We start from the raw sequence: 25,509 nt of genomic DNA, 5'->3' as shown, positions 1-25,509 counted from the left end.
CCCCTGCCCTTTGCCCCCGCCCCCACCGCCCCCGCCCCCCTGCCCTTCGCCCCCACCCCCACACTCCCTGCCCTTCGCCCCCACCCTCCCTGCCCTTCGCACCCACCCCCACCCTCCCTGCCCTTCGCACCCACCCCCACCCTCCCTGCCCTTCGCACCCACCTCCACCCTCCCTGCCCTTCGCACCCACCCCCTCCGGCCCTGCCCTTCGCCCCCTCCGGTCCTGCTTTTCGCCCCCTCCGGCCCTGCCCTTCACCCCCTCCGGCCCTGCCCTTCGCCCCCTCCGGCCCTGCCCTTCGCCCCCTCCGGCCCTGCCCTTCGCCCCCTCTGGCCCTGCCCTTCGCCCCCTCCGGCCCTGCCCTTCACTCACACACCCCCTGCCCTTTGCCCCTGCCCTTCACTCACACACCCCCTGCCCTTCACCCCCACCCTCCCTGCCCTTCGCCCCCACCCTCCCTGCCCTTCGCCCCCACCCTCCCTGCCCTTCGCCCCACCCTCCCTGCCCTTCGCCCACACCCTCCATGCCCTTCGCCCCCACCCTCCCTGCCCTTCGCCCCACCCTGCCTGCCCTTCACCCCCACCCTCCATGCCCTTCGCCCCCACCCTCCCTGCCCTTCACCCCCACCCTCCCTGCCCTTTGCCCCCACCCTCCCTGCCTTTCGCCCCCACCCTCCCTGCCCTTCGCCCCCACCCTCCCTGCCCTTCGCCCCACCCTCCCTGCCCTTTGCCCCCACCCTCCCTGCCCTTCGCCCCCTCTCTCCCTGCCCTTCGCACCCACCCTCCCTGCCCTTCGCACCCACCCCCACCCTCCCTGCCCTTCGCACCCACCCCCTCCGGCCCTGCCCTTCGCCCCCTCCGGCCCTGCTTTTCGCCCTCTCCGGCCCTGCCCTTCGCCCTCTCCGGTCCTGCCCTTCGCCCCCTCCGGCCCTGCCCTTCGCCCTCTCCGGACCTGCCCTTCGCCCCCTCCGGCCCTGCCCTTCGCCCCCTCCGGCCCTGCCCTTCGCCCCCTCCGGCCCTGCCCTTCACTCACACACCCCCTGCCCTTTGCCCCTGCCCTTCACTCACACACCCCCTGCCCTTCGCCCCCACCCTCCCTGCCCTTCGCCCCCACCCTCCCTGCCCTTCGCCCCCACCCTCCCTGCCCTTCGCCCCCACCCTCCCTGCCCTTCGCCCCACCCTCCCTGCCCTTCGCCCCACCCTCCCTGCCCTTCGCCCCCTCTCTCCCTGCCCTTCACCCCCTCCCTGCCCTTCGCCCCCCTCCCTGCCCTTTGCCCCCTCGCCCCCCTCCCTGCCCTTTGCCCCCTCCCTGCCCTTTGCCCCCCTCCCTGTCCTTTGCCCCCCTCCCTGCCCTTTGCCCCCTCGCCCCCCTCCCTGCCCTTTGCCCCCTCGCCCCCTCCCTGCCCTTTGCCCCCTGGCCCCCCTCCCTGCCCTTAGCCCCCTTGCCCCCCTCCCTGCCCTTTGCCCCTTTGCCCCCCTCCCTGCCCTTCGCCCCCCTCCCTGCCCTTCGCCCCCCTCCCTGCCCTTCGCCCCCCTCCCTGCCCTTCACCCCCCTCCCTGCCCTTCGCCCCCCTCCCTGCCCTTCCCCGCCCCAGCAATCACGGGCAACGCTGGGTTTATCAGCTAGTATTCCTTATTCAGTCTCACCAAGCATATGCCAGCATAATAGCCTCTATCACAGTTAATCACTAGGCCTGGAATTAACCCCCACGTCTCAATAGCAGTGCGACTTGTGTAGTGTGTGGTAATTCCACAACAATAGGTAAGGAAAAGCCTGACTGCCCGTCTAGTGTTGTGCTGCTATGCGGCCATATATACTGATGCTGCTATGGCTGTAGCTCAAGATATATCTCATAATCTTTAACGCTTCAATCTGTATCTGCGGAGATAAGCTCGGCAAAGCCACCTGGTAACCATATGCAGCATAAGAGACGCCATACGAATACAATGGCTGGCACCAACGCTATACAACCCCTCTCCACGTCGCTCCTTCTTCTCCGGTCCGTTCACTGGGTGGACGTCAACGTCATGACATCACTGCTACCCGACGCACGTTTCCCGTGAACTTGTCACGCTTCATCAGGGGAAGGAGGAGTCTCTGCCTGCTAAGCCTCAGGTCTTATATATCCTGGGACATAATTGTTTAAGTAACTCCTTTGGTATCAATCAATGTTTGTTTTAATGAGTCTTTTGTATCCATAGGGCATCTGTGGCTCCTATTACGGGTCACCTATACAGCAAAAGGAATGTCTAAATAAATAAACAGTCACCTTTGATTTAGATCAATGAGCTACACTGTAGCTAATATGTGGTAGTTAATTGCAACACTAAAGTGCAATATGCCGTGTATTGTAACATTATTTAACAGAATTGGATGCATACACTTGCAGATTGAAATGTATATACACTGGTGTGCATACACACATCCCTACACGTATACAAACACACACACAACAACAACAACAACTACATATATACATACTGTATGCATATATATCTATATATCCACATATATACACACATACATGTATGCTGTTGAGAGAAGCCGTAGTGTGGATTCAATGGTGTAGGAGAGCCCCAAATTGTCCGCCTCTAAAAGCCAATACGGACCATGCTGTTCTAGTCTCTATATACCTGGATCCCCCAATGCTCCAAAATAAATTCGATATTAGTTTTAATCATGAAGTGTGTGTGTTTGATTATTTTGGCTCACAAGAAAGGAGAGAAAATAAACCCTTCATTCAAACCATGGGGGTTTAATGTTTGTAATTTAAATATCCATCTTGTTTCGTGCTGCAGGGGCACCTGGTCCCAATTGCCTTTACGTGGTCCTAAGGGGACATGTTCAATACCTGTGAAACGTAACGCGCCACTGTCTCCATTATGAACCATTGTTACCTGGCGTGCCATGGGGGTATCCAAGGTGTTCCTAATAGAACCAATAAGTTCTAAGATCCGCACTTTCAATTGGCGATGTGTTTTTCCCACGTAAAGTTTAGCGCATTGGCAATCCACAAGATAGATCACCCTCTTGGTGAGGCAATTAACAAAATCACGGATAGCAAAAGTTTTAGTCTTTGTAGAGTTACTGAAATCGTTAGTGTTTCTAATGGCTGGACAGGCCTTACAGTGACCGCATAGGTTACTGCCATTCGGTTTCTCCCCTAGCCATGTTCTGGCTGGTACGTTCTGGAAATGACTGTGTACCAGGCGGTCACGCAGGTTCCTAGATCTACGGCTTACCATACTTGGATTTTGCTTGATGATTTTGTTAACGTCACCATCCTATAACAGAAGATGCCAATATTTGTTCATAATCTGGCGAATGGATGTCCATTGATTATTGGACGTACTTATACATTTTTTTGTTGTTGTTATCCTTGGTCTTATTTTTGTTTTTTTCTGTGAGGAGTTGTGGTTTTGGTGTAATGAGAACACGGTGGTATGCTTTTTTGATGTTATTGTTACTATACCCACGTGTTTGGAAGCGATGTTTCATATCGACTACTTTTTCCAGGAACTCCTTGTGTTGTATAGTTACGTTTTAACCTTAGGAATTGGCCTGCCGGTATGTTTTTCACCATGTGAGTAGGGCGTTGACTCTCAGCCCTAAGCAGACTGTTAGCAGATGAAGGTTTCCGAAATATAGATGTTTCGATATAGCCTTCATGATTTTTCATGATAGTTAAATCTAAGAAATCTAGATGTTCTCTGTGATACTAGTAAGTTAACTTGAGATTGTGGTTATTGATATTCAGTATATCAATAAACTGTCACAACTGTATCTCCGTGCCCTTCCATAGGAGAAGTACATCATCGATATATGTTGCCCACAATTCTATGTGTTCGGTGTGGGATACCATGATGTCACTGAAAACCACTGTCTCCTCCCACCAACCCAGATAAAGGTTAGCATAGGTGGGAGCGACGGTGGTCCCCATGGCAGTACCCCATACCTGCTGATAATGCTTGCCACTGAATAAAAAGTAATTATGAGTGAGGGTAAAATGGAGTAATTTGCCAACAAATGCATTGTGGGGTTTGTGGAAATCACTCCTTGATCGCAAGAAATGTTCAACAGCTTGTAAACCCACTTGATGCAGAATACTGCTATACAACCCCTCAACATCTATCCCTACCAACCAAGTGTCTTGATCCAGAAAGACGTCCTCCAATTTAAGAAGGACGTCCATTCGTATCCTTGACATAGTGTGACGATGGGGAGGATTTGGCCACCCTCTACCCTCACCTGGGAAGCAAGGGGTTAACTGGACTGAGGTCCAGTAATGTGTTTTTACCTCGCTTCAATATCCAAATGCTTATTCCACTGTAAAAATGTATTGTTTCTGGGCCAGTGTCTGCACCACACACACTGGGGCTTAAGGGGTTAATGAGCTGCCTGTCATGGAACAGGAATACCCCTGTCTGCACTTCTGTTTCACCCCCCCCCCTTTCCTCGCAGCCCTGCTTGTCAGCTTCTTAGTGCCAGCTGTATGTGTTTGGCTCTGTACACAAACACAGTGCTTGTGTGATAATACAGTGCCATTTCCCCTCTCCCAGCAGCTTGCTGTATTAAAGATGCAACATTCTGTGAGTTGCCATAGCAGCCCCAGCCTTTCTCTCAAATGGTCTAGTCTGCTTTCTCCCCCTCTGCTCTGCCCACAGATGGTCTGTCCCCAGACTATCTTACTACCCAGCATACATTGCCATTTCCTTTCCACCAGACCACTGGACGAGTGAGTACCTTACTGTAACTCCTGTAATGGTGCTGCAGGATTATCTTTTCACCTCCCTTTACTACTAAGCACACACAGAGATATTTAGACATACACCTCTACACAAGAGACTGTTTTCCCTGCTTTCTCCAAAATAAAGTAAGAAAAGAAACAGACCTTGTCGTGCTTGGAAAAGAGGGCCGAGTTGACACTATCTGAGCTAAGTCATCCTACACGTGACCCTCTGGCTTCCAGAATAGTGAAAAGATATCGTGTGCCTTACAGACACTTACAGGAGCTGCTACTCCAGACTCCATGATAAACAGAGCAGTCTCTGCAGACAAAGGAAGCACCAAGTAGCTCAAACTGCACACAGCCTTAACAGACAAGCAGCAGCCTACACTGCACAGCAGCCTTGCAACAAACAGTGCTTCTCACACAAAACCTAACTGCCTTTTTCTCTGTCTGAGTTCACCCTCTGCACAGCCCCATAGTGAGGAGCCACCATCTCACCTACCCCTGCGCACGTCCCCATGGCCAGCGCCATCAAGGGCCACGCCACCGGACACCCGCCAGGACACGGGTCAGAGCCACCGGACACCTGTGAGTACAGCTCCCCCTACGCTGCACGCTGCAGGACACCGCTCGGCATCATCTGAGACAGACGCCCATCGCTGACAAGGTAAAAGACCGCACGCCACACGCACTGGCAAAAGGCCTACACACACCTACAGCATGGCAGAACTCAGAGCCTCACCAGACATCACGCAGGAAAGCGATCACTCAGACACAGAGACCGCCGCGCAACCGCAACAGGCGCAGGCAGGCGCAAGGCCCAAACGGACAGTCACACTGACACAAAAGGCCCGCGAAAAATATGAGACTGACATTGAAGCGCACCGCGCTAAATTAGAGTTGGCCTGGGAAACAACCACACTTGGGATAAGCAATGCCGCCGACGCTGGTAACTATATACAACAGCTTGAGCAGGCAATAACTCAATTGAAGATAGATCACTCGCGCTATCAAGCACTATCACAGGCATATTTCACCTATCTAACAAGAACTAACACAGAAGATAGCCTGCGAGAACGCGACCTACAAAAGGCGATCGACCTAGAACGTGATGGCATCGTGCAGGCCGCCATCACGGACACCCAAAGCGAGAGAAAAGGGCTCCTCTTGGAGACCGCGTCACAGCACTCAAGCACATCCAGACACTCATCAAGGTCAGCAAGATCAGCACAATCCAATGCGTCCAGCGCAAGCGCAAGCTCTACCAAGGCGCGAGCCACCGCAGAGGCCGCACGTGCCAGGGCCGAATATGGTCGGAAAGAGGCAACCGTACGGGCAGAAAGAGCGCGCATAGAAGAGGAAGAGCGGGAACGCCGCTGCTACCGCCGCCGCTGCCAATGCCGCCGCGCGTAGAAAGGCCGAATTGGACGCGGATCTAGAGGCCCTAAATCAAGAGAAGGAAGCCGCCGCCGCCATAGCCCAAGCTGAAGTCCTAGAAGCAGCCGCGAGACAGGACGGCGGGGAGCAACCGTACAGACGGATAGCCTCAGAGGATCCAGCCCGAAGCACTGAAGACTACGTAAGGAGCCTCTTCAGTGTAAACACCAGCGCACCATCTCAACACGAAGGGAGTGACACCACAGACACTGAAGACTTGCTAGGTCCACGAGGAGAAGACGCTGCTCCGTCAATGGCACATGGTGCCTGGGATAGCCACAGCCGCATCAGTGATCCGCACGCCAGCGCGCACACGGATGCACTACAACGGGCTCGCCATCCAGGTACACCCACACGGGGAAACACAGCCCCTCACACCGACCAGCAGTCATCACGGGTCCACACCAAGGAAGAGGCTACCGCACGGACCCTCCCAGCAACTACCTCAGAACGGGACAAACACGCCGATGCCTCAGGCCTGACAGACATAGCCAAGTATATGATCCGGCGCGACCTGGTGCAAGCAGGGCTCATCTGCTTCGACGACCGCCCTGAGAACTACCGGACGTGGAAGTTCACGTTCAAAGACGCAATCAACAGCTTGGACTTCTCAGCAAGGGAAGAGCTCAACCTGCTATTCAAGTTCCTGGGAAACGAATCCAGAGAGTACGCGAATAGACTGCGGGCGGCAAACGCGCACCAACCCCAAGTAGGTCTTGACCTAGTGTGGGAAAGGCTAGAAGAGTCCTACGGCAGCCCCGAAGCAGTCGAGGATTCGCTCTTCAAAAGAGTCGAAAGCTTCCCCAAGATCACAACCAAAGACTACTCGAAGTTACGAGAGCTCGGGGACCTGCTGCAAGAACTGGAGTTCGCAAGGAAAGACCATTCCTTAATAGGTCTCTGTGACGATAGTGAGGGTTTGGCCCGGGGTTAACGGGGTTACACCCCAAGGGCCCCCCTCTAACCTCGCCAGGGAGACAAGGGGTTAACTGGGCTGAGGCCCAGAAATGTGATTTTACCCATGTTATAACCTGTAAATGTATTTTCCCTTGTAATTTTTGTTTTCCTTTTATACTGTCCCCCAAGAGGGTTATAAACTAGGAACTGTGTATGTGGGGTTAACTATGTAAGCGCAGTGGGCTAATTAATGCGTTATCTGTGTATTCCCTTTGCCTCATGGGCCTGCAACTGCCTGTGTCAGCGTGTAAGTGGATTGCCTTGTATGGGTGGCCTCTTATGAGAAATAGCTGCAGGGCAGGGATGTCTGGAGCATGAGGGGAAAGGGGGGGATATTTTAACCTGTTTTGCCTGCCAGCAAGGTATTCTGAGCTGGTGTCTTAGAGAAGAGGAGGTTTTAGAACCCCACATGATAGATGCAGATGGGGGAATGCAAGCTTGTGCCTAAATATTGCTTCTCTGTGTTTTAAAACTACATAACCCACACCCTGGATCATAAGGGGTTAATAAGCAACAGTTTAAGGAAATCCCAGTGTATTGTGTCTGTTCAGGAAACTTGGGACTTCAAAGGGCTTAGGTGTGAATTGGCCAGTTGGATGCTAAATAGGATATCCTGCTAGATTTGAGCCTGGCTTCCCAGGGGAATTGTTTATGCGGGAAGCAGGCAAAAGGAAGGGAAGTGTTTGTTATTCACACCTTCCAGCAAAAGGTATCCCCCAGCAGACAATCAAAGTGAGTAACTTTATTAAATATAAGAATATTATGAGATGTCCTTGGCTGAACCGGCTAAGAATTACATAAGTGTATTGGCGGGAGTCAGCCGATCTTTTGAGTCTAAACATTGTATATGTAACTGCGGCTAAATGCCAGATATTAATATCTCTATTAAATTTGGTCTCTCTGCGAGCGTCGGGTGTCAAGGAATGTGTTAATATATCTCACCTGATTGTATGTATTACGGAACGGAAGTTATGCAATGATTTGCAGTAAATATGAAATTTTGGTTGAGTTCTGAGAAACTGCAGCCCCCCTGCTATGATAATGAGCAGGAAGGCTAGAATTTACATACCTGGTCATCAAAGGCTAATTGCTAAGTGTTATGCGTGGCCTAGGGACCAAGGGAAGTGGATGTTTTTGTAAATGTGGTAATTCACACTTCAATGGAAGCCAAAAGAGCTTCAAAGACTTTTTACTAGACGGCACAGAGCCGTAAACTGGGAAAGAGGGGGTTAAAATGATATATAAGTCAGAACCACCTTTTACCACCTTTTACCCATTGTTGTTCATGTTGTCCATTGTTCTGCATGCAAATGATCTTCAGGCCTGCATGTCATCAGGCCTGTTGTGCTATACCATCTTGATTGCTGAGAGGAAATGCCATGCAATGTCTTGGGCTGATTGCTGCATGAAACTGCCAGTCCAGCTGGGACTGTTTTCATTATTTTCATCTTTTAAGTAAGTGTCTATATTTTGCCTGTTATTTGTACATATTTGCTGTGTTCACCTATCCTAAGGAATAAATACAATTTGTTATATCTAAGTCTCGTCCCAGTTCAAACCCAGGTACATATATAGTTTTGGTGTAAATTACAACTTGTCACAAGCTACAGTGACAGTCTCAACGTCCTAGACTCAGCTCGTGGAGTGAGACCCATCCTGGAGAAGCTACCCTTCAACCTCCAAGAAAAATGGATCTCACAAGGCTCCAAATACAAAAGGGAGAAACAAGTCGTCTACCCCCCATTCTCAGTTTTCTTGAGCTTCATTCGCGAAGCAGCCAGGACAAGGAACGACCCCAGTTTCATCTTAGGTGCGCAAACCACATACAGTGCAAGCAGTCTGAGGAACGAGAGACCAGCGACGAGATATGGTAACACCCAAACACCCATCTCGGCCCGCAGGACGGACGTGCCTCCCACGACCCAAACTACTCCTGATCAGTCAGTCGCCGGAGACAAGGAACCAAGGGACCCAAACAGGGAATGTCCCATACTCAAGAAGCCACACCCACTCAACAAGTGCTTTGGGTTCAGGATGAAGTCCCTAGAGGAACGCAAGAGGTTACTTGGAGAATTCAGAGTTTGCTTCAGGTGCTGCGGTTTCACTTCTCACCTAGCCAGGGACTGTAAAGAAGAGATCAAATGCACAGTGTACGAAAGTGACAAGCACGTGACAGCGTTACACCCAGAGGCGCTGACACTCCACCAACTCAAGAACCCATCCTCCGTAGCGGAGCATGGCGGGGAGAAAGAAGAAGGAGAGTCAACATCCGTCACATCTCAGCGCACTGAGGTTTGCGGAAAAGAAGGTGACAAAATGTCCTGCTCCAAAATATGCCTCGTTGCAGTGCACCCCCGGGGACAACCTGAGAAGGCTATTCGGATGTACGCAATCCTTGACGACCAGAGCAACCGATCGCTGGTCAGGTCAGAGTTCAACGACATGTTTAACATACAAGACGGTGCTTCTCCTTACACTCTCAGAACGTGCGCAGGGCGAATGGAGACCACAGGGAGAAGAGTGAATGGCTACACCATATGCTCAATAGACGGCAAAGTGAACATGCCCCTTCCCACACTCATCGATTGCAACCACATGGCCACAAACAGGGATGAGATTCCCACACCAGACGTGGCACTCCATTAGCCCCACCTCAAAGGAATAGCCAACCACATCCGGCCGGTAGAACAAGGTGCCAAGATCCTGCTGCTGCTCGGTAGAGACATCATGAGGGTACATAAAGTCCGTAAACAGCATAACGGACCCCACAACGCGCCATATGCCCAAAGACTTGACCTAGGATGGGTGATAGTGGGCAACTCGTGCACCAACAAAGAGCACGGGCAAGACTACGTTGATGCCCGCAGAACGGTGGTGACAGAATGTGGACACACATCTTTCTCTGAACCATGTCTTGGCCATCTCCAAGTGATCGAAAGGCCAAGTGAAGAGAAAAGACAAGGTCATACCCCTGAGATCAACGAAGACATCCTCACGTCGAGGGGATGCAACAATGGCCTAGGATGCTCAGCAGTCCAGACAGCTAAGGATGACGAGTCAATTCCACCGAGGGAAGGAAGTAACCTCCCAAAGGTGACCGACAAAGGGATCGTCCAAAAGGCAATGAACAATCAGACAATACTCCCGCGAGCAATAGCACAACTAAGACGCACAGTTGTTCCTCTCCACAGAGTATCAAGCAACAAAGCAACCAACTGCCACGGCTGGCATAGCCGCAAAAGATTGCGCCCCACAGGTGAAGCCACAGTGTCAAAGGGACTGTCCTCTCACACGTCTAAAAAGAGACAGCCACAGAGACGTTTCATAAAGGGATTTACTAGGGCAAAAGAGACTGTTCTTCGTTACGTCCAGGGAGAAAATAACCTCCCGATGGCAGTTAACAAAGAAACACAAAAGCGTTTCACCAAACTACGCGGAGATGTTCTCGTGCAAGAGAAATGTACCGATGAACTACGGTGCACAGCGTTCCAGACAACAAGGAACGATGACAAGCAAACACCATCAAGGGAAGATAGAGGATTCCCGAAGTTAACAGTCAAGGAGCTCTCTAAAGACGGATTAAGCAGTTGGGTGACTCCGCTACCATTCCGTTCACCAAGAAGGCGCTTCCCAAACAATGGAGAACATGCCATCTCTAGGTTCACTTCGCACCTTTGCGACCTAAAAAGGGAACCAGAGACCAAAACCAACTTTGTGGCCTTCATCCAAAAGATATTCCTTACCGGCCACGCAAAGCCAGCACCTCTAATGAAGAAAGGTGAAGAATGCCGGTACCTCCAATCACCAGGGGCCTACCACCCTCAGGAACCCGATCAAATCCGGGTAATGTTCAACCCCAGCACTCAGCTTCAGGGAGTCCCTCTGAGAGACGCCCTCTTTACTGGACTAGATTCCACAACCAGTCTTCCAGAAGAGTTGTTCCGCTTCCGCAAGGAACCAAAAGCCATCTCCTTCTGTCGAACGCCAGGTGATAGGGCGACAAGCTACCACGACTGGCACACCTACAAGGGGATGTACTCTGTGGATAAAACTACAGAGACAAAAGGACTGTTTTCTCACAAGGCTAAAAGGAAACAGTGCCAGAGACTCTTACAAAAAGACATTGTGGTGCATCAAGCTAACCAAGAGCTGTGCATCCACCTGGCTTCCCTTACTGGAAGGTTTGGCCAAAGGACTTTGACGCCAGTGGTACCGGCCGGTATCACCTTGCTATGGGAATATGGACCTTTGCATTGTTATGTTATGTTTGCATTACACATATGTTCCACATAGCCTGTTATGTAGTGGTATCTACAGATACCAGACGGGAAGTGTCATGGAACAGGAATACCCGTCTGCACTTCTGTTTCACCCCCCCCTTTCCTCGCAGCCCTGCTTGTCAGCTTCTTAGTGCCAGCTGTATGTGTTTAGCTCTGTACACAAACACAGTGCTTATGTGATAATACAGTGCCATTTCCTCTCTCCCAGCAGCTTGCTGTATTAAAGATGCAACATTATTGCTACATGTTGTAGCTCCCCCAGACACTCCTGTGAGTTGCCATAGCAGCCCCAGCCTTTCTCTTAAATGGTCTAGTCTGCTTTCTCCCCCTCTGCTCTGCCCACAGATGGTCTGTCCCCAGACTATCTTACTACCCAGCATACATTGCCATTTCCTTTCCACCACACCACTGGACGAGTGAGTACCTTGCTGTAACCCCTGTAATGGTGCTGCAGGATTATCTTTTCACCTCCCTTTACTACTAAGCACACACAGAGATATTTAGACCTACACCTCTACACAAGAGACTGTTTTTCCCTGCTTTCTCCAAAATAAAGTAAGAAAAGAAACAGACCTTGTCGTGCTTGGAAAAGAGGGCCGAGTTGACACTATCTGAGCTAAGTCATCCTACACGTGACCCTCTGGCTTTCAGAATACTGCCGTTTAGGAAAATACATTAGGATGCGTGGTATCTTTTCAGAAATATCTGGGCTTCAAAGGGCTTGATTGAAGTTGGGTGTGAAAAAGTACAGATGGGGGTTTTGGTGCACAGTATGTTAATACCTGTTTGCAGGAAGCTGGAGTGGGTTGTGAGCGTTATAACTCACACTTACAAATGCCTCTGATTTAGGAGATCAGAATGAGTGACTTTATTAAATATAAGAATATTATGAGATGTCCTCGGCTGAACATGCTAAGAGTTACATATGTGTATTCGTGGGACCAAGCCCCAACTAACGAATACAGACACCTGAGGTTTAACAGATACTAAGAGCCAGATATTAATATCTCTCTTAATTTTAGTATTACACTGTAATATTTAGTCTCATTGGGAGCGTCATGCGTGCCGGAATGTATTAATATGTCTCGCGTGCCAGTAAGTATTACTGAACTGAAGTTATGAAGTTATTTACAGTGTATATGGGATTTTGGTTCTGTTCTGGAAACTGCAGACTCCACTGTTATGTTAATAGGCAGGAAGGGCATCCTGCAGGAATTAACATAGCCTCGTGATCAAAGGCTAACTGCCTAATTGTTTATGCTGGGCCCAGGAACCAAGGAACTGACTGTTTTTTAAGTGTGATACTTCACACTTACAATAGAAGCCCAAAATCTGCTTCAAAGATTTTTGCTAGTCAGCTCGGCGCCTTGAGTGTAAGAGAAGGGTTAAAATGGTATATAAGCCAGAGTCAGCCCTTACTCAAATGTCTTCATGTATAGTCTTCATGCCAGAGGTCTTCATGTCCTTCATGTGTCTTCATGACCTGCCTGTCTTGCTGTGATGTCAACTGAATTATGGAAGAAATGGCCATCCTGTATCCTGATGGCCTTCTTGTCCTAAACTTTAAGTAAGTGTCCATATTTTGCCTGTTATTTGTATATCTTGTGTGTTCACCTTTATCAAGGAATAAATTATATTTTATCATATCTAAGTCTCGTCCCAGTTCAACCCAGTTATATATATTTGGTGTGTATTATTAATAGCCTGTCACGAAGCTCCCGTCACACATAGGAAGGGAGTGAACTCACAAAATAACGAAGGAATTAGTCAAGGTACATACTAGCATTGGATGTAAGATTATTAATCCCTGACACTATGAGCCTACCAGGAAGTGGGGGGGGGGTAGTTTACCCTTATGGATTTTCGGTAGACAATAGAACGTCGCTATCCTAGGTGCTTAAATCATGAGATGAAATCTGATTCTGTTTTGGATATGACTCTACTGTCTAAACCCTCTTGAAGAATCGATGATAGTACACTCAAAAAGGTCTGGGTAGGATCCAATGGCAAAATCCGATAACAATCTTTATCTGATAATTGACGTAGGCACTCTGTAGCATAGGCCTCTTTATTTTGTATCACCACATTCCCGCCTTTGTCTGCCGGTTTAATAATGATGTTAGAGTCTTGTTCCAGATCTTTAAAGGCAGAAAGCTCTTTCAGGCTAAGGTTGTGGGGTCCTTTTTTATTTGGGAGTGCCAGAATATCTTTTGTGACCAGTTTGGTGAACATATCAATGTTTGAATTCGTTGTCAAAGAGGGCATAAAGGTAGATTTTTTACGAACCTCTGTAAACGGTCCTTCCCCTGCTGTCCTTGTACATTCTTCAAATAATTCATTAAGTATGCGAAAGTTAGTTCTTGTGAGTCAAGATGTTCAAGAGGTGTATCATGGTTGGCAAATTCTTCCTTTCTACTGAAAAATTTATGTAGTGGGAGCTTGCGTGAGAACAGGTTCAAGTCTTTAACACATTCAAAGACGTCAAGCTACTTGGGCAGAAGGATAGTCCTTTCTCTAACAACTGTAGATGTTCTGCTGACAAAATCTAGTTGAAAGGTTAATCCCTTGTTGTTTTTCCTGTTTGTTTTTCTGTATCGATTTTTTCCCCTTGTCCTGATCCTTGTATGCCCATTTTTCTCGATTTCTGAGGATGTCTGTTCTTCCCCCTTCTTGTCCTCCTTTTTGTGTGTGTATGTGAGGACCTGAGGTGTCTGAGATTGAACTTGACGTTGGTCTTGATGCTGTATCTAAAAAACGGGCTCTAGGATCTGGCTGTGTACCTGGTAGTGTTTCCTGTTCACTATCACTTGCGCTCTGCTCCCACTCTGTTGAAGACTCCTGACTTGGCTGCATACCTACCTGTTACATCCATTGGCTAGCCTATATGGCATCAGTTAGTACAGATATGGATATGTGCTGTTGAAAGGGAGCGCCCCAATTTGCCTATACCATGGTCTACCCAACCGCCTTCATTCCGATCAAGGCCGGGACGTTTAAAGCAAATAAATCCGGGAGCTACTCAAAATCCTGGACATCACCAAGTCCCGGACAACTCCGTACCATCTGAAGGGTGACGCTCTGCCGGAGCGATTCAATAGGATGTTGCTGGAAATGCTCGGCACATTGAAAGGTGCTCAGAAGACAGAGTGGAGCCGACATGTGGAAGCCCGAGTACATGTGTACAACTGTACCTGACACAAGTCCACGGGATTCTCCCCATACTTTCTTATGTTTGGGCGAGAAGCCAGGCTGCCGGTGTTGGTCTGCGAGTGTCAATAGACGGGATACATAACGCAACGCACTTCAAATACGTGCAAAGGCTTCAAGACAACCTTCAACAGGCTTACCAGCAAGCCGAGAAGTCCGCTGCTCAACTCAACAACAAGAGGCGCTATGATCACAAAGTCAGACACACCGGGAAATCCGTCCTGGAGATACCGTGCTTCTCCGTAATCTAGGGATCACCGGGAAGCATAAACTCGCTGACCTTTGGCGTGACGATGTCATTGAGGTCGAGCCACAGATGCCGGGCCTCCCAGTCTACTGTATGAAAGCCGTGGATGGCCGGGTAAGTGTCTGGCATCGTAATCACCTTCTTCCTATTCCACAAGTGAGAGGCGATGAACCAGAGATACTGGCTACTCCACTGGACGGTGAGCCGGAACAATCACACACTAACCAAGAGACTATAAATGAAACAATCTCTGAGACCACCAATGATCATGCTGACGGTGAAGAAACCGTCAACGAGACTGTAGAAGATCCTCTGGAGGGACAATCTCAAAGGGGACCTCAAAGTCAAAAAACACCTCCCGGAGGAGCTACGGGTAAAGGGCCCCGACGCACAACGCCTGCAAGGGTGGCTCCAACGAGTCAACCTCTGGATCCCAGACTATTTAGAGACATTTATGCCCTCAATGGGAGAGGCTGAGTCTCAAGACTGTGTGTACTACTCCCCAGATGGAGTTGCTGAAGAGCCATTCAGGCGGAGCCAGAGAGCTAGGAATCCACCCAATTGGATAACCTATGACCAAATTAGGGCACCCCATTATGAGACTCAGTAGTGGGCCTGTGGTAGAGTGAAATCTATAATATCAATGTTCACGGAAATGCATAACTTAATGTAGAGACATTGTGAATGTGTTAAGATTGTACATAATTACTGTTTTTTTTATTATATAAGTGCTGTGAATATGGTTATGTTACACTGTCCCAAGCGGAGACGTTGGGTTTTCACCAGGGGGAGAGTATAACCCGGGTCCACCTAGTCCCCATAAGCTCTGTTTACCTCCGCTACAGCAGGCAGCATTGCGGGGGAGGTGTGAGCGGGCAACAGGCTCGCCGGAGGCTATCGGCAGCTCCCACTGCATTGCGTCGCTATGTTGGTGCGCGCGGTGACTTTTTGCGCATGCGCAGGGATGGTCCCAGTTGCGGCGGCCATCACTGAGGCTTTGCGCATGCGTAGAGTGCTGCAGGGCGGCCAAGATATGTGGAGCTGCTGCAAGAGAACTACAGTTCCCAGAGGGCTTTGGGTGTATTAATCACATGCCGCACAACAGCCAATAGCGCGCAAGGATTCACCTACTCAGGGGATTGATACATTGCATGCACTGTGAGCACACCAGTCGGAGCTGGAAAAAGGAAGGGGTAGGTTATGTGTGCAGGTGTCTGTGGCACCTGCACTAGGCCAGATACCCACTATTAGGCCCCAGCTAGGCCCTGACTCACCTCAGCTTGTGGTTGCTGCAGGGACAGGCCCACAGATAGGGACGCTGCCCCTGTAGTATTAAAGTGAGAGACACAGGCAGGACGCGGCTGCATCCTTGCCTCAGGTGCTCTGGGACCAGACACCCATCTACTACAGAGACTATCAAAGGTGGTACAATCCCTGCGGGACCCACCTACATTGGGTGGGGGGATTGAGCTTGTGGGCACCGGGTTGGTTGGGTGCCCAAGGGCCCCTAGGTACTTTGGGGGACGGTGACTCCTGAGAGGAGGCGGAGTATTGGGAGGTACGGCCGTGCGAGGCATGGTGGGTAGGCTGTAACTATATTAGCTGCATATAGTAAAACTGTTTTGCTTTACCAAGTGTGTATTCTTTATGTGTCCTGTAACGGGGGAATTCCACACGCTAGAATCCCGTACAGGAAGGAGTGACTCAGTGAGTAAAGACACTGACTGGCACTGAGGGGAGCCTGGTTCAATTCCTGGTGTCAGCTCCTTGTGACCTTGGGCAAGTCTCTTTATCTCCCTGTGCCTCAGGCACCAAAAACATAGGTTGTAAGCTCCACGGGGCAGGGACCTGTGCCTGCAAAATGTCTCTGTAAAGTGGGCCGGCAAACTAGCAGAAAAGACACTGTGCATACAGATAAGGCCCTATATGATGCACTCAAGGTCTGAGGGAGAGAGAGAGAGTACCGTACTGAATTTGAAGTACAAAGGAGAGTTTGATCCCTCTATGGATGAAGCTAATGCGAAACGTACGTCAGAGGGCGTCATGACGTCACGTACTGCGACTCTCACCACGGATGCCAGTAGCTCTCAGCAGACCTGATCGCAACATTGACAGAGCCTCCTGAAGCTGCACACTCACCACGCTTGCTATACCAGGATCGTGTCCCCACAGGGCAAGCTCAGATAAGTTTTTTGAGGGCCTTCTCTCCCTCTTTTCTATCCTCTCCCCACCCTCTCCCCCCCGTGTGCCGTAGGGGTATGCTATTGAGGGCCAGATTGGGGGAGTACACAATCCTGCTGCACGGTTTTCCCCCCACAGGGTCAGTATATATTGGTGTGTAGGGATTTCCCATTTTTCATCTCCTGTCCCTGAGTGTAGTTACTGACGCTCAGGGTCAGTTTATGTGGGGTTCTCCTATTCAGCTTATTTAGCTACATATCCAAGTGTTTGTCCACTTACCAGAGTGGCAAACACTGCAAGCATGCACCTGTGTGTTATTTAGTCAGTGTATGGGCTTACAATCACCTTACACTGTCGTTCATCACACCACATTGTTGCCCTCATTTATTACTATTACAGTATACTACATATTGATGTGAGGCTTTACATGTTAGGTGTTATTCATTCAATTACACACTAGTGCTTATTGTGAGTGCTATGACCTTTAAGCGATCCAGTGACGTCATTTACCAGAAGCAGCCCAAATAGCCATGTTACATTAGGCATTGGGAACCTGTGCTTCTGGTTTCTCACTGTGCTGATGTTTTAGTCTCATTTGGACTACATTTGGCAATCTGCCAAACAAGAGACCCCCTACGGGGCATCAGCACCTAAACACTTTCAGTTTACTTTACTCACTACATTAACTGGTACCATCTCATTTTAATAGTATTTCCTTAATAAACACAATTTACATTACTACTTGGTCCAGACTCTCTCCTTTGTACTGCAAATTCAGTAGGGTTCTCGCCCTCCCTCAGACCTTGAGTGCATCATATAGGGCCTTATCTGTATGCACAGTGTCTTTGCTTCATACAGTGTTCTCTGTGTCTGATAATTATCTCCTTGCCCTATTGCACTAGTCTGTTTCTCTGACCCCTTTGGTTGTATTAGGTTGAGCGGGTGCATTTTCTTTTGTCTCTGCAAACTAGCAGCGCTATACAAGAACACGTTATTATTACAGGTGGAGGCGCTGCCGAGCATCACTCAGGTGCATCCCAGGTTCCCAGCAGCGGAGGCTCAGACCCCCTGCCACCATAAGGTATTGCACCACATCCACACACCGTAGCCACACATCTCCCAGGGGGTGGGGGAAAGTGCGCTACGTGTAATATATCTCCGCGAGTTATTATATATATATATCTCCGCGAGTTATTATATATAATAAATCTCCGCGTGTTATTATATATATAAATCTCGCCGTGTTATTATATCTCTCTGCGTTTTATTATATATATATATTTCCACGTGTTATTATAAATATATATAGATCTCTGCGTGTTATTATATATTATCTCTGCGTGTTTATATATATATCTCTCTGCGTGTTATTATATATATATATATATATATCTGCGTGTTATTTTACTGCGCGTTGTCACGCATGTCCCGGGCACAAAGTTAAGATGACAGATACACGGTTACAGATACACAGTCCTCCAAGACCCGATCCATGACAATACATGTGGCGTCTTCCCAGGAAATGCCGGTTTGGTGGGTGTACTTTCTCCCTGACAGAGGTTCCCTCCTGCAGGGCCGCAGAGGACAACCTCCTTCCCTGCTCAGGTTAATCCCATTCCTCTTGCCCTGACTAAAAATGGCGACTGAGCACGAGGACACCTCCACCCAGATGAACCCCATTACTTTTGCCCTGACTAAAGATGGCGGCTGAGCGCTCCAAACGTCACGCGTTGTTTTTCTTTTTCGAAACTTTATTAACGGTTGTCTGCGGCGCACGCGCGGAAGCTCCGCCCCCGGAAGCGGAAACGGATTGAGCCGGAAGCGCCTTGTGGACGTTGGCAGCACGCGGGCTGAGTGCGTGAGCTCGGAAAAAAAAAAAAAACCCCTGCCCGGTAACACGGAGCGAGCCAATCACAAACCGGTGTCACGAGAGCCGGAGCCAATCACAGCGCGGTGCACCGAGAGCACGGGGAACCGCAGGAACCGACCAATCGCAGGAGAGTCCTGCGGCCCCGCGCGCACCGCGAACAGACCAATCAGCGGCCAGAGTGTGCGAGAAAATGTCCCTGACCTGCTTCAGTGAGTATATATTCTATACTGTGTGTTATATCATATACTGCTTCAGTGAGTGTATATATTCTATACTGTGTGTTATATCATATACTGCTACAGTGAGTGTATATATTCTATACTGTGTGTTATATCATATACTGCTTCAGTGAGTGTATATATTATATACTGTGTGTTATATCATATACTGCTACAGTGAGTGTATATATTATATACTGTGTGTGTTATATCATATACTGCTTCAGTGAGTGTATATATTATATACTGTGTGTGTTATATCATATACTGCTTCAGTGAGTGTATATATTATATACTGTGTGTGTTATATCATATACTGCTTCAGTGAGTGTATATATTATATACTGTGTGTTATATCATATACTGCTACAGTGAGTGTATATATTATATACTGTGTGTTATATCATATACTGCTACAGTGAGTGTATATATTATATACTGTGTGTGTTATATCATATACTGCTTCAGTGAGTGTATATATTATATACTGTGTGTGTTATATCATATACTGCTTCAGTGAGTGTATATATTATATACTGTGTGTTATATCATATACTGCTTCAGTGAGTGTATATATTATATACTGTGTGTTATATCATATACTGCTTCAGTGAGTGTATATATTATATACTGTGTGTGTTATATCATATACTGCTTCAGTGAGTGTATATATTATATACTGTGTGTGTTATATCATATACTGCTTCAGTGAGTATATATTATATACTGTGTGTTATATCATATACTGCTACAGTGAGTGTATATATTATATACTGTGTTATATATATATATATATATATATATATATATATATATATATATATATATATATATATTATACTGCTACAGTGGGTGTATATATATATATATATATTATATACTGTGTTATATATGTGTGTGTTATACATATATACTGCTAAAGTGAGTGATATATACTGTGTGTGTAATATCTATATATAGACATGCAAATGAGCATACAGTCATATTTCCTTTTGCTATATGCTTTACTGAGGAGGGTTTTTGTCACTTTTTTGTTACCCACCATAATTTTACTAAGTATGGTAAAACCGATCCCTGCTTCATTTTGCAAAGCCCGTATAACCAACCCCACACTGAGACCCATTAAGGTCAAAACGGCTGTCTGTGGGATGGTTTACTGGCTATGCATCTTAATCCCTTGCTGCAGTGGAAGTGCTGTGTGCTGGGTGATAATGGTGAAATGAGGGGTTAGAGACCTGTCTAAGACATGCAAATGAGCATACCGGAATATTTCCATTTATGCATGTCTTTATTTATATAGCGCCAAAAGTGTACTCGGCACTTCACAAAGAATACAGTACAGGAAATTATAATACAATAAGCGCAGCAATATCAGACAATAGGAAAGGAAATCCCTGCCTTGAAGAGCTTACAATCTAAGTGGTATGATGGGGAACTAACAGACAGCAGGTGAGGGAATAAGTGGTGTACATGGCAGTGCTTGGTCACAATGGGGGGTAGGAGTGACTGGGTGTGGGACATTAACCATGAGTGCAGGATATTGGGATGCTTGATTTGTGGGGCGAGTTTTAAGGTTAATCATTATTAAAATTAGGTTTAACACCATTTACAGGGAAAGAGATGACAGGGAAGCGTGGGCGAGAGCAGGAGTGTATGTCTGGGTTAAGGCTGCACGTATAGTGCCGGCGATGGCGCCCAAAAACAAATGAATTGCTGCTGCTGCCGCGTGCGCTTATAGTAAGCGCGATGGAGGGACGTTGCGTCGCGAATTTTGGTAGCTGGCAATATTTGATTTTTCAAGGGCTGTCGCCTCATGTGACAGCTGTGAACCAATCAAATGCTTATACGCCCGCGCCGCCGCAAAGCGAAATATAACTTTTGCTAGCGGCGACGGGTGACGTCACCCGTCGCGTCGCCAGCACTATACGCACAGCCTTAGGGGAGATCCCCTGCAGCAGGAAGGAGTAGATAGATGGTGTGAATAGAGGATTTGTGTGGGTGTTTTTTATTTAGGGTTAAAGAAGTTGTTGGGAGAGAGGTGTATAAATAATGGTGCAGTGGGGAAGTTGGAGAGAACAGAGACGTTCACAAAGGAGTGAGGAAACAGAAAAAGCAATAGGGAGGGCATAGTGAGATACAGGAGGAGAGACTTCCCAGGTACTGGGGGATAGGAAGAGTACAAAGAATCACAGCTTTTGGAACGTTGTTGTGCAGAGTCCCGATCTTCCTCAAATCTTCACCTCCAATTTCAACTCCAAAATTAACTCTGCCAGACACTTTTTAAATGTGACACAGCCATATGGCTTCACAGCCTAGACGGATGGTCTTAAATACTATGACCATATGCAATTGAATAACAATTAAGGGAGGGGGGGTCTGCCTATCAACTCACAGAAACATACTGTACCCCAATAGTTAATTAAATCTTAATTTCTCATTATGGTAGAATTCAGCTCAATGAAACATACCTGTTTGAAGAAATAAATCAGAATGTTAATTCAGATATTCAGAATGCATCCATTATGTGTGTGTGTGTGTGTGTGTGTGTGTGTGTGTGTGTGTGTGTGTGTGTATATGTATGCACCACCTTGAGAAAGGTCCCGCTTGCGGACCGAAACGTTGGTATTGTGTCTTGTCTACAATATACTTTTTTTGACCATTTCTGGAGTGCTGCCTTTTATTTCGTCTTTAAACACGGTATTGTGTGTGTGTGTGTGTGTGTGTGTGTGTGTGTGTGTGTGTGTGTGTGTGTGTGTATGTATGTATATATTCTATAATGACAAACGACCTGTGTGCTCCCCTCTGTGTAATGTATATACACTTCTCTCTCTGTATACAGTCAGTAATGAGGTCACAGACCGCCCCTGCGTGTCTCCACTGTCGGGTCACGTGTTTGATCGGCGTCTCATTGAGAAATATTTGGCTGAGAATGGGACGGATCCAGTGACCAATCAGCCACTGAGCGAGGATCAGCTGGTCGACATCAAAGGTCAGAGGGCAGCCGAGGGTTCACGGGCATCTCTAAGGCCCCGGTGCGCGAGCGACGGGGTCCCTGGCGGCGCTCGTTCCCTGCATCAGCACGACCTGAAGGACTCCATGAGGCAACTCGTGGCGGGGACGTGGCCATGACATCACGCGGCTGGTTCGCCCTCATTGGCTGAACCGCCGCCGCCACCTGGCCAATGCTCGTCCGCCGCACCACAAAGCAAACATCTTGTCTTTTGGCAAAGGCGGTCGTTCAAAGCGCTTTGTGTGCGACGCACACGCCGACTGGGGCCTGCCCCATAGAGGGCTGTACTTTGTGTGCGGTGCACACGCCGACTGGGGCCTTCCCCATAGAGGGCTGTACTTTGTGTGCGGCGCACACGCCGACTGGGGCCTTCCCCATAGAGGGCTGTACTTTGTGTGCGGCGCACACGCCGACTGGGGCCTTCCCCATAGAGGGCTGTACTTTGTGCGCTGCGCACACGCTGACTGGGGCCTGCCCCATAGAGGGCTGTACTTTGTGTGCGGCGCACACGCCGACTGGGGCCTGCCCCATAGAGGGCTGTACTTTGTGTGCGGCGCACACGCCGACTGGGGCCTTCCCCATAGAGGGCTGTACTTTGTGTGCGGCGCACACGCCGACTGGGGCCTTCCCCATAGAGGGCTGTACTTTGTGTGCGGCGCACGCCGACTGGGGCCTTCCCCATAGAGGGCTGTACTTTGTGTGCGGCGCACGCCGACTGGGGCCTTCCCCATAGAGGGCTGTACTTTGTGTGCGGCGCACACGCCGACTGGGGCCTTCCCCATAGAGGGCTGTACTTTGTGTGCGGCGCACGCCGACTGGGGCCTGCCCCATAGAGGGCTGTACTTTGTGTGCGGCGCACGCCGACTGGGGCCTGCCCCATAGAGGGCTGTACTTTGTGTGCGCTGCGCACACGCCGACTGGGGCCTGCCCCATAGAGGGCTGTACTTTGTGTGCGGCGCACACGCCGACTGGGGCCTGCCCCATAGAGGGCTGTACTTTGTGTGCGCTGCGCACACGCTGACTGGGGCCTGCCCCATAGAGGGCTGTACTTTGTGTGCGGCGCACGCCGACTGGGGCCTGCCCCATAGAGGGCTGTACTTTGTGTGCGGCGCACACCGTCGCTCGCGCAGCGTGGCCACCGGGGACGAAGCCGTAGACGCTTAACATTCTTCTTTTGCTCTCTGGCTGTCTCTTGAAATCCCTCCCCTTCTCTTATTGTCCCCCTCTCATAGTCTCCCTTTTCTGGGTGTCTCTCTCTCTCTCTCTCTCGCAGTTGCCCACCCGATTCGCCCCAAGCCGCCGTCTGCAACCAGTATCCCTGCTATTCTGAAGTCTCTGCAGGATGAATGGGTGAGCGTCTTGCTGTCTAAGTGTTACTCCCAGCTCTCTCGCGCTCGCATGCCTTACTTACACAGCTCTGCTTATAAGCGGTTGTGTGAGTGCATTCATTATCTGCTTTTTAATTAGTGAGCTAGAATAGGTTTTGTACAATGCTGCGCCCCTTTTCTTTATTTGGAGAGAAGGGAGGGGGATTTGTACCTGGTGATATCGCACAAAATTGAAATAAATTCCCCCCGACAAATACGAGTGTCAGTCGCCCCCAGAATTTCCCGCCTCCAATTGTGTCAGGGGGTGATTTAGGTTATTGTGCGGAGGAGGAGGAGGAGGCAACGTGTGCCATCTGTCAGGGGGGGTGTCACATTGCCCCCCCCCCCCCCCCCCCATCTAATGACCTCTCCCTGCCTTCCAGGACGCGGTGATGCTGCACAGTTTCACGCTGCGCCAGCAGCTGCAGACTACTCGCCAGGAACTGTCTCACGCTCTCTACCAGCACGACGCCGCCTGTCGTGTCATCGCACGTCTCACCAAGGAGGTGACAGCCGCCCGTGAAGGTAAGAACTGCCCCGGGGGATGGGAGGGTCTCTGGTTCCCCCTTAGTGCTGCTAGAAGGGTCTGCAGTGTGAGAGAAAGAGGCTAAACCCGACAGCGCTGTGTAACACCTCTGTGCGGAGCGGTAATGCACTGATATGCAGAATCCTAGGGTAATCTTCTGTGCGTGCGCTCACTGTAATATACACAATCCTAGGGTAATCTTCTGTGCGTGCGCCCTCACTGTAATATACACAATCCTAGGGTAATCTTCTGTGCGTGCGCCCTCACTGTAATCATATACACAATCCTAGGGTAATCTTCTGTGCGTGCGCCCTCACTGTAATCATATACACAATCCTAGGGTAATCTTCTGTGCGTGCGCCCTCACTGTAATATACACAATCCTAGGGTAATCTTCTGTGCGTGCGCCCTCACTGTAATCATATACACAATCCTAGGGTAATCTTCTGTGCGTGCGCCCTCACTGTAATCATATACACAATCCTAGGGTAATCTTCTGTGCGTGCGCCCTCACTGTAATATACACAATCCTAGGGTAATCTTCTGTGCGTGCGCCCTCACTGTAATCATATACACAATCCTAGGGTAATCTTCTGTGCGTGCGCCCTCACTGTAATATACACAATCCTAGGGTAATCTTCTGTGCGTGCGCCCTCACTGTAATCATATACACAATCCTAGGGTAATCTTCTGTGCGTGCGCCCTCACTGTAATCATATACACAATCCTAGGGTAATCTGTGCGTGCGCCCTCACTGTAATCATATACACAATCCTAGGGTAATCTGTGCGTGCGCCCTCACTGTAATCATATACACAATCCTAGGGTAATCTTCTGTGCGTGCGCCCTCACTGTAATCATATACACAATCCTAGGGTAATCTGTGCGTGCGCCCTCACTGTAATCATATACACAATCCTAGGGTAATCTGTGCGTGCGCCCTCACTGTAATATACACAATCCTAGGGTAATCTTCTGTGCGTGCGCCCTCACTGTAATATACACAATCCTAGGGTAATCTTCTGTGCGTGCGCTCACTGTAATATACACAATCCTAGGGTAATCTTCTGTGCGTGCGCCCTCACTGTAATCATATACACAATCACGGTGTAATAACTCTCTCTGCAGCTTTGGCGACTCTGAAGCCCCAGGCCGGTATCTCTCTTCCTCAGGCCAACCCGACCCCGCAGGCTGGAACAGCGGTGAGTATCCGTTCGATGTCCATCCCACTCCTGTCTGTCTGTCTCTTCCTCTCCACGTCTCTCTCCACGTCATATTCACGTCTCTCTTCTGTTCCGCACAGGGCTCGGGAGAGGCGATGGACCTGGGAGAACTGGTTGGAATGTCGGCAGAGATCATCCAGAAGGTAATGATTAAATACTGTAACAATGCTGCTAGAGTACTCATCTCCCAGTGAGTACCAAGGTCCTTACTCCCAGGTGCTCTCACCATACAGTGCAGCGATTAACAAGCTCTCTCTCT

At 49.2% G+C, this 25,509-nt stretch overlaps 1 protein-coding gene across 2 annotated transcripts in view; it reads left to right on the top strand.

Annotated features, from left to right (window-relative positions):
- Nucleotides 1-18,825: 18,825 nt before the first annotated feature.
- PRPF19 (pre-mRNA processing factor 19) overlaps nt 18,826-25,509 on the top strand; it is a 34,115-nt gene continuing 27,431 nt past the window's right edge. Inside the window, exons 1-7 of one of the 2 annotated variants that reach the window (XM_075580648.1) lie at nt 18,826-19,115; nt 20,425-20,573; nt 21,964-22,113; nt 23,408-23,484; nt 23,885-24,026; nt 25,156-25,229; nt 25,331-25,393. In XM_075580648.1, coding sequence (XP_075436763.1) covers nt 23,894-24,026; nt 25,156-25,229; nt 25,331-25,393 — 270 coding nt within the window. In that variant the 5' untranslated portion in view covers nt 18,826-19,115; nt 20,425-20,573; nt 21,964-22,113; nt 23,408-23,484; nt 23,885-23,893. The remainder of the gene's footprint in view (nt 19,116-20,424; nt 20,574-21,963; nt 22,114-23,407; nt 23,485-23,884; nt 24,027-25,155; nt 25,230-25,330; nt 25,394-25,509) is intronic. The other variant, XM_075580647.1, reaches the window with a different exon arrangement.

This window comes from Ascaphus truei (assembly GCF_040206685.1).
Source record: "Ascaphus truei isolate aAscTru1 chromosome 8 unlocalized genomic scaffold, aAscTru1.hap1 SUPER_8_unloc_2, whole genome shotgun sequence".
Lineage (NCBI taxonomy): Eukaryota > Metazoa > Chordata > Amphibia > Anura > Ascaphidae > Ascaphus > Ascaphus truei.
Note: the sequence above shows the minus strand (reverse complement) of the source record. Positions and strands in the feature narration are given on the sequence as shown.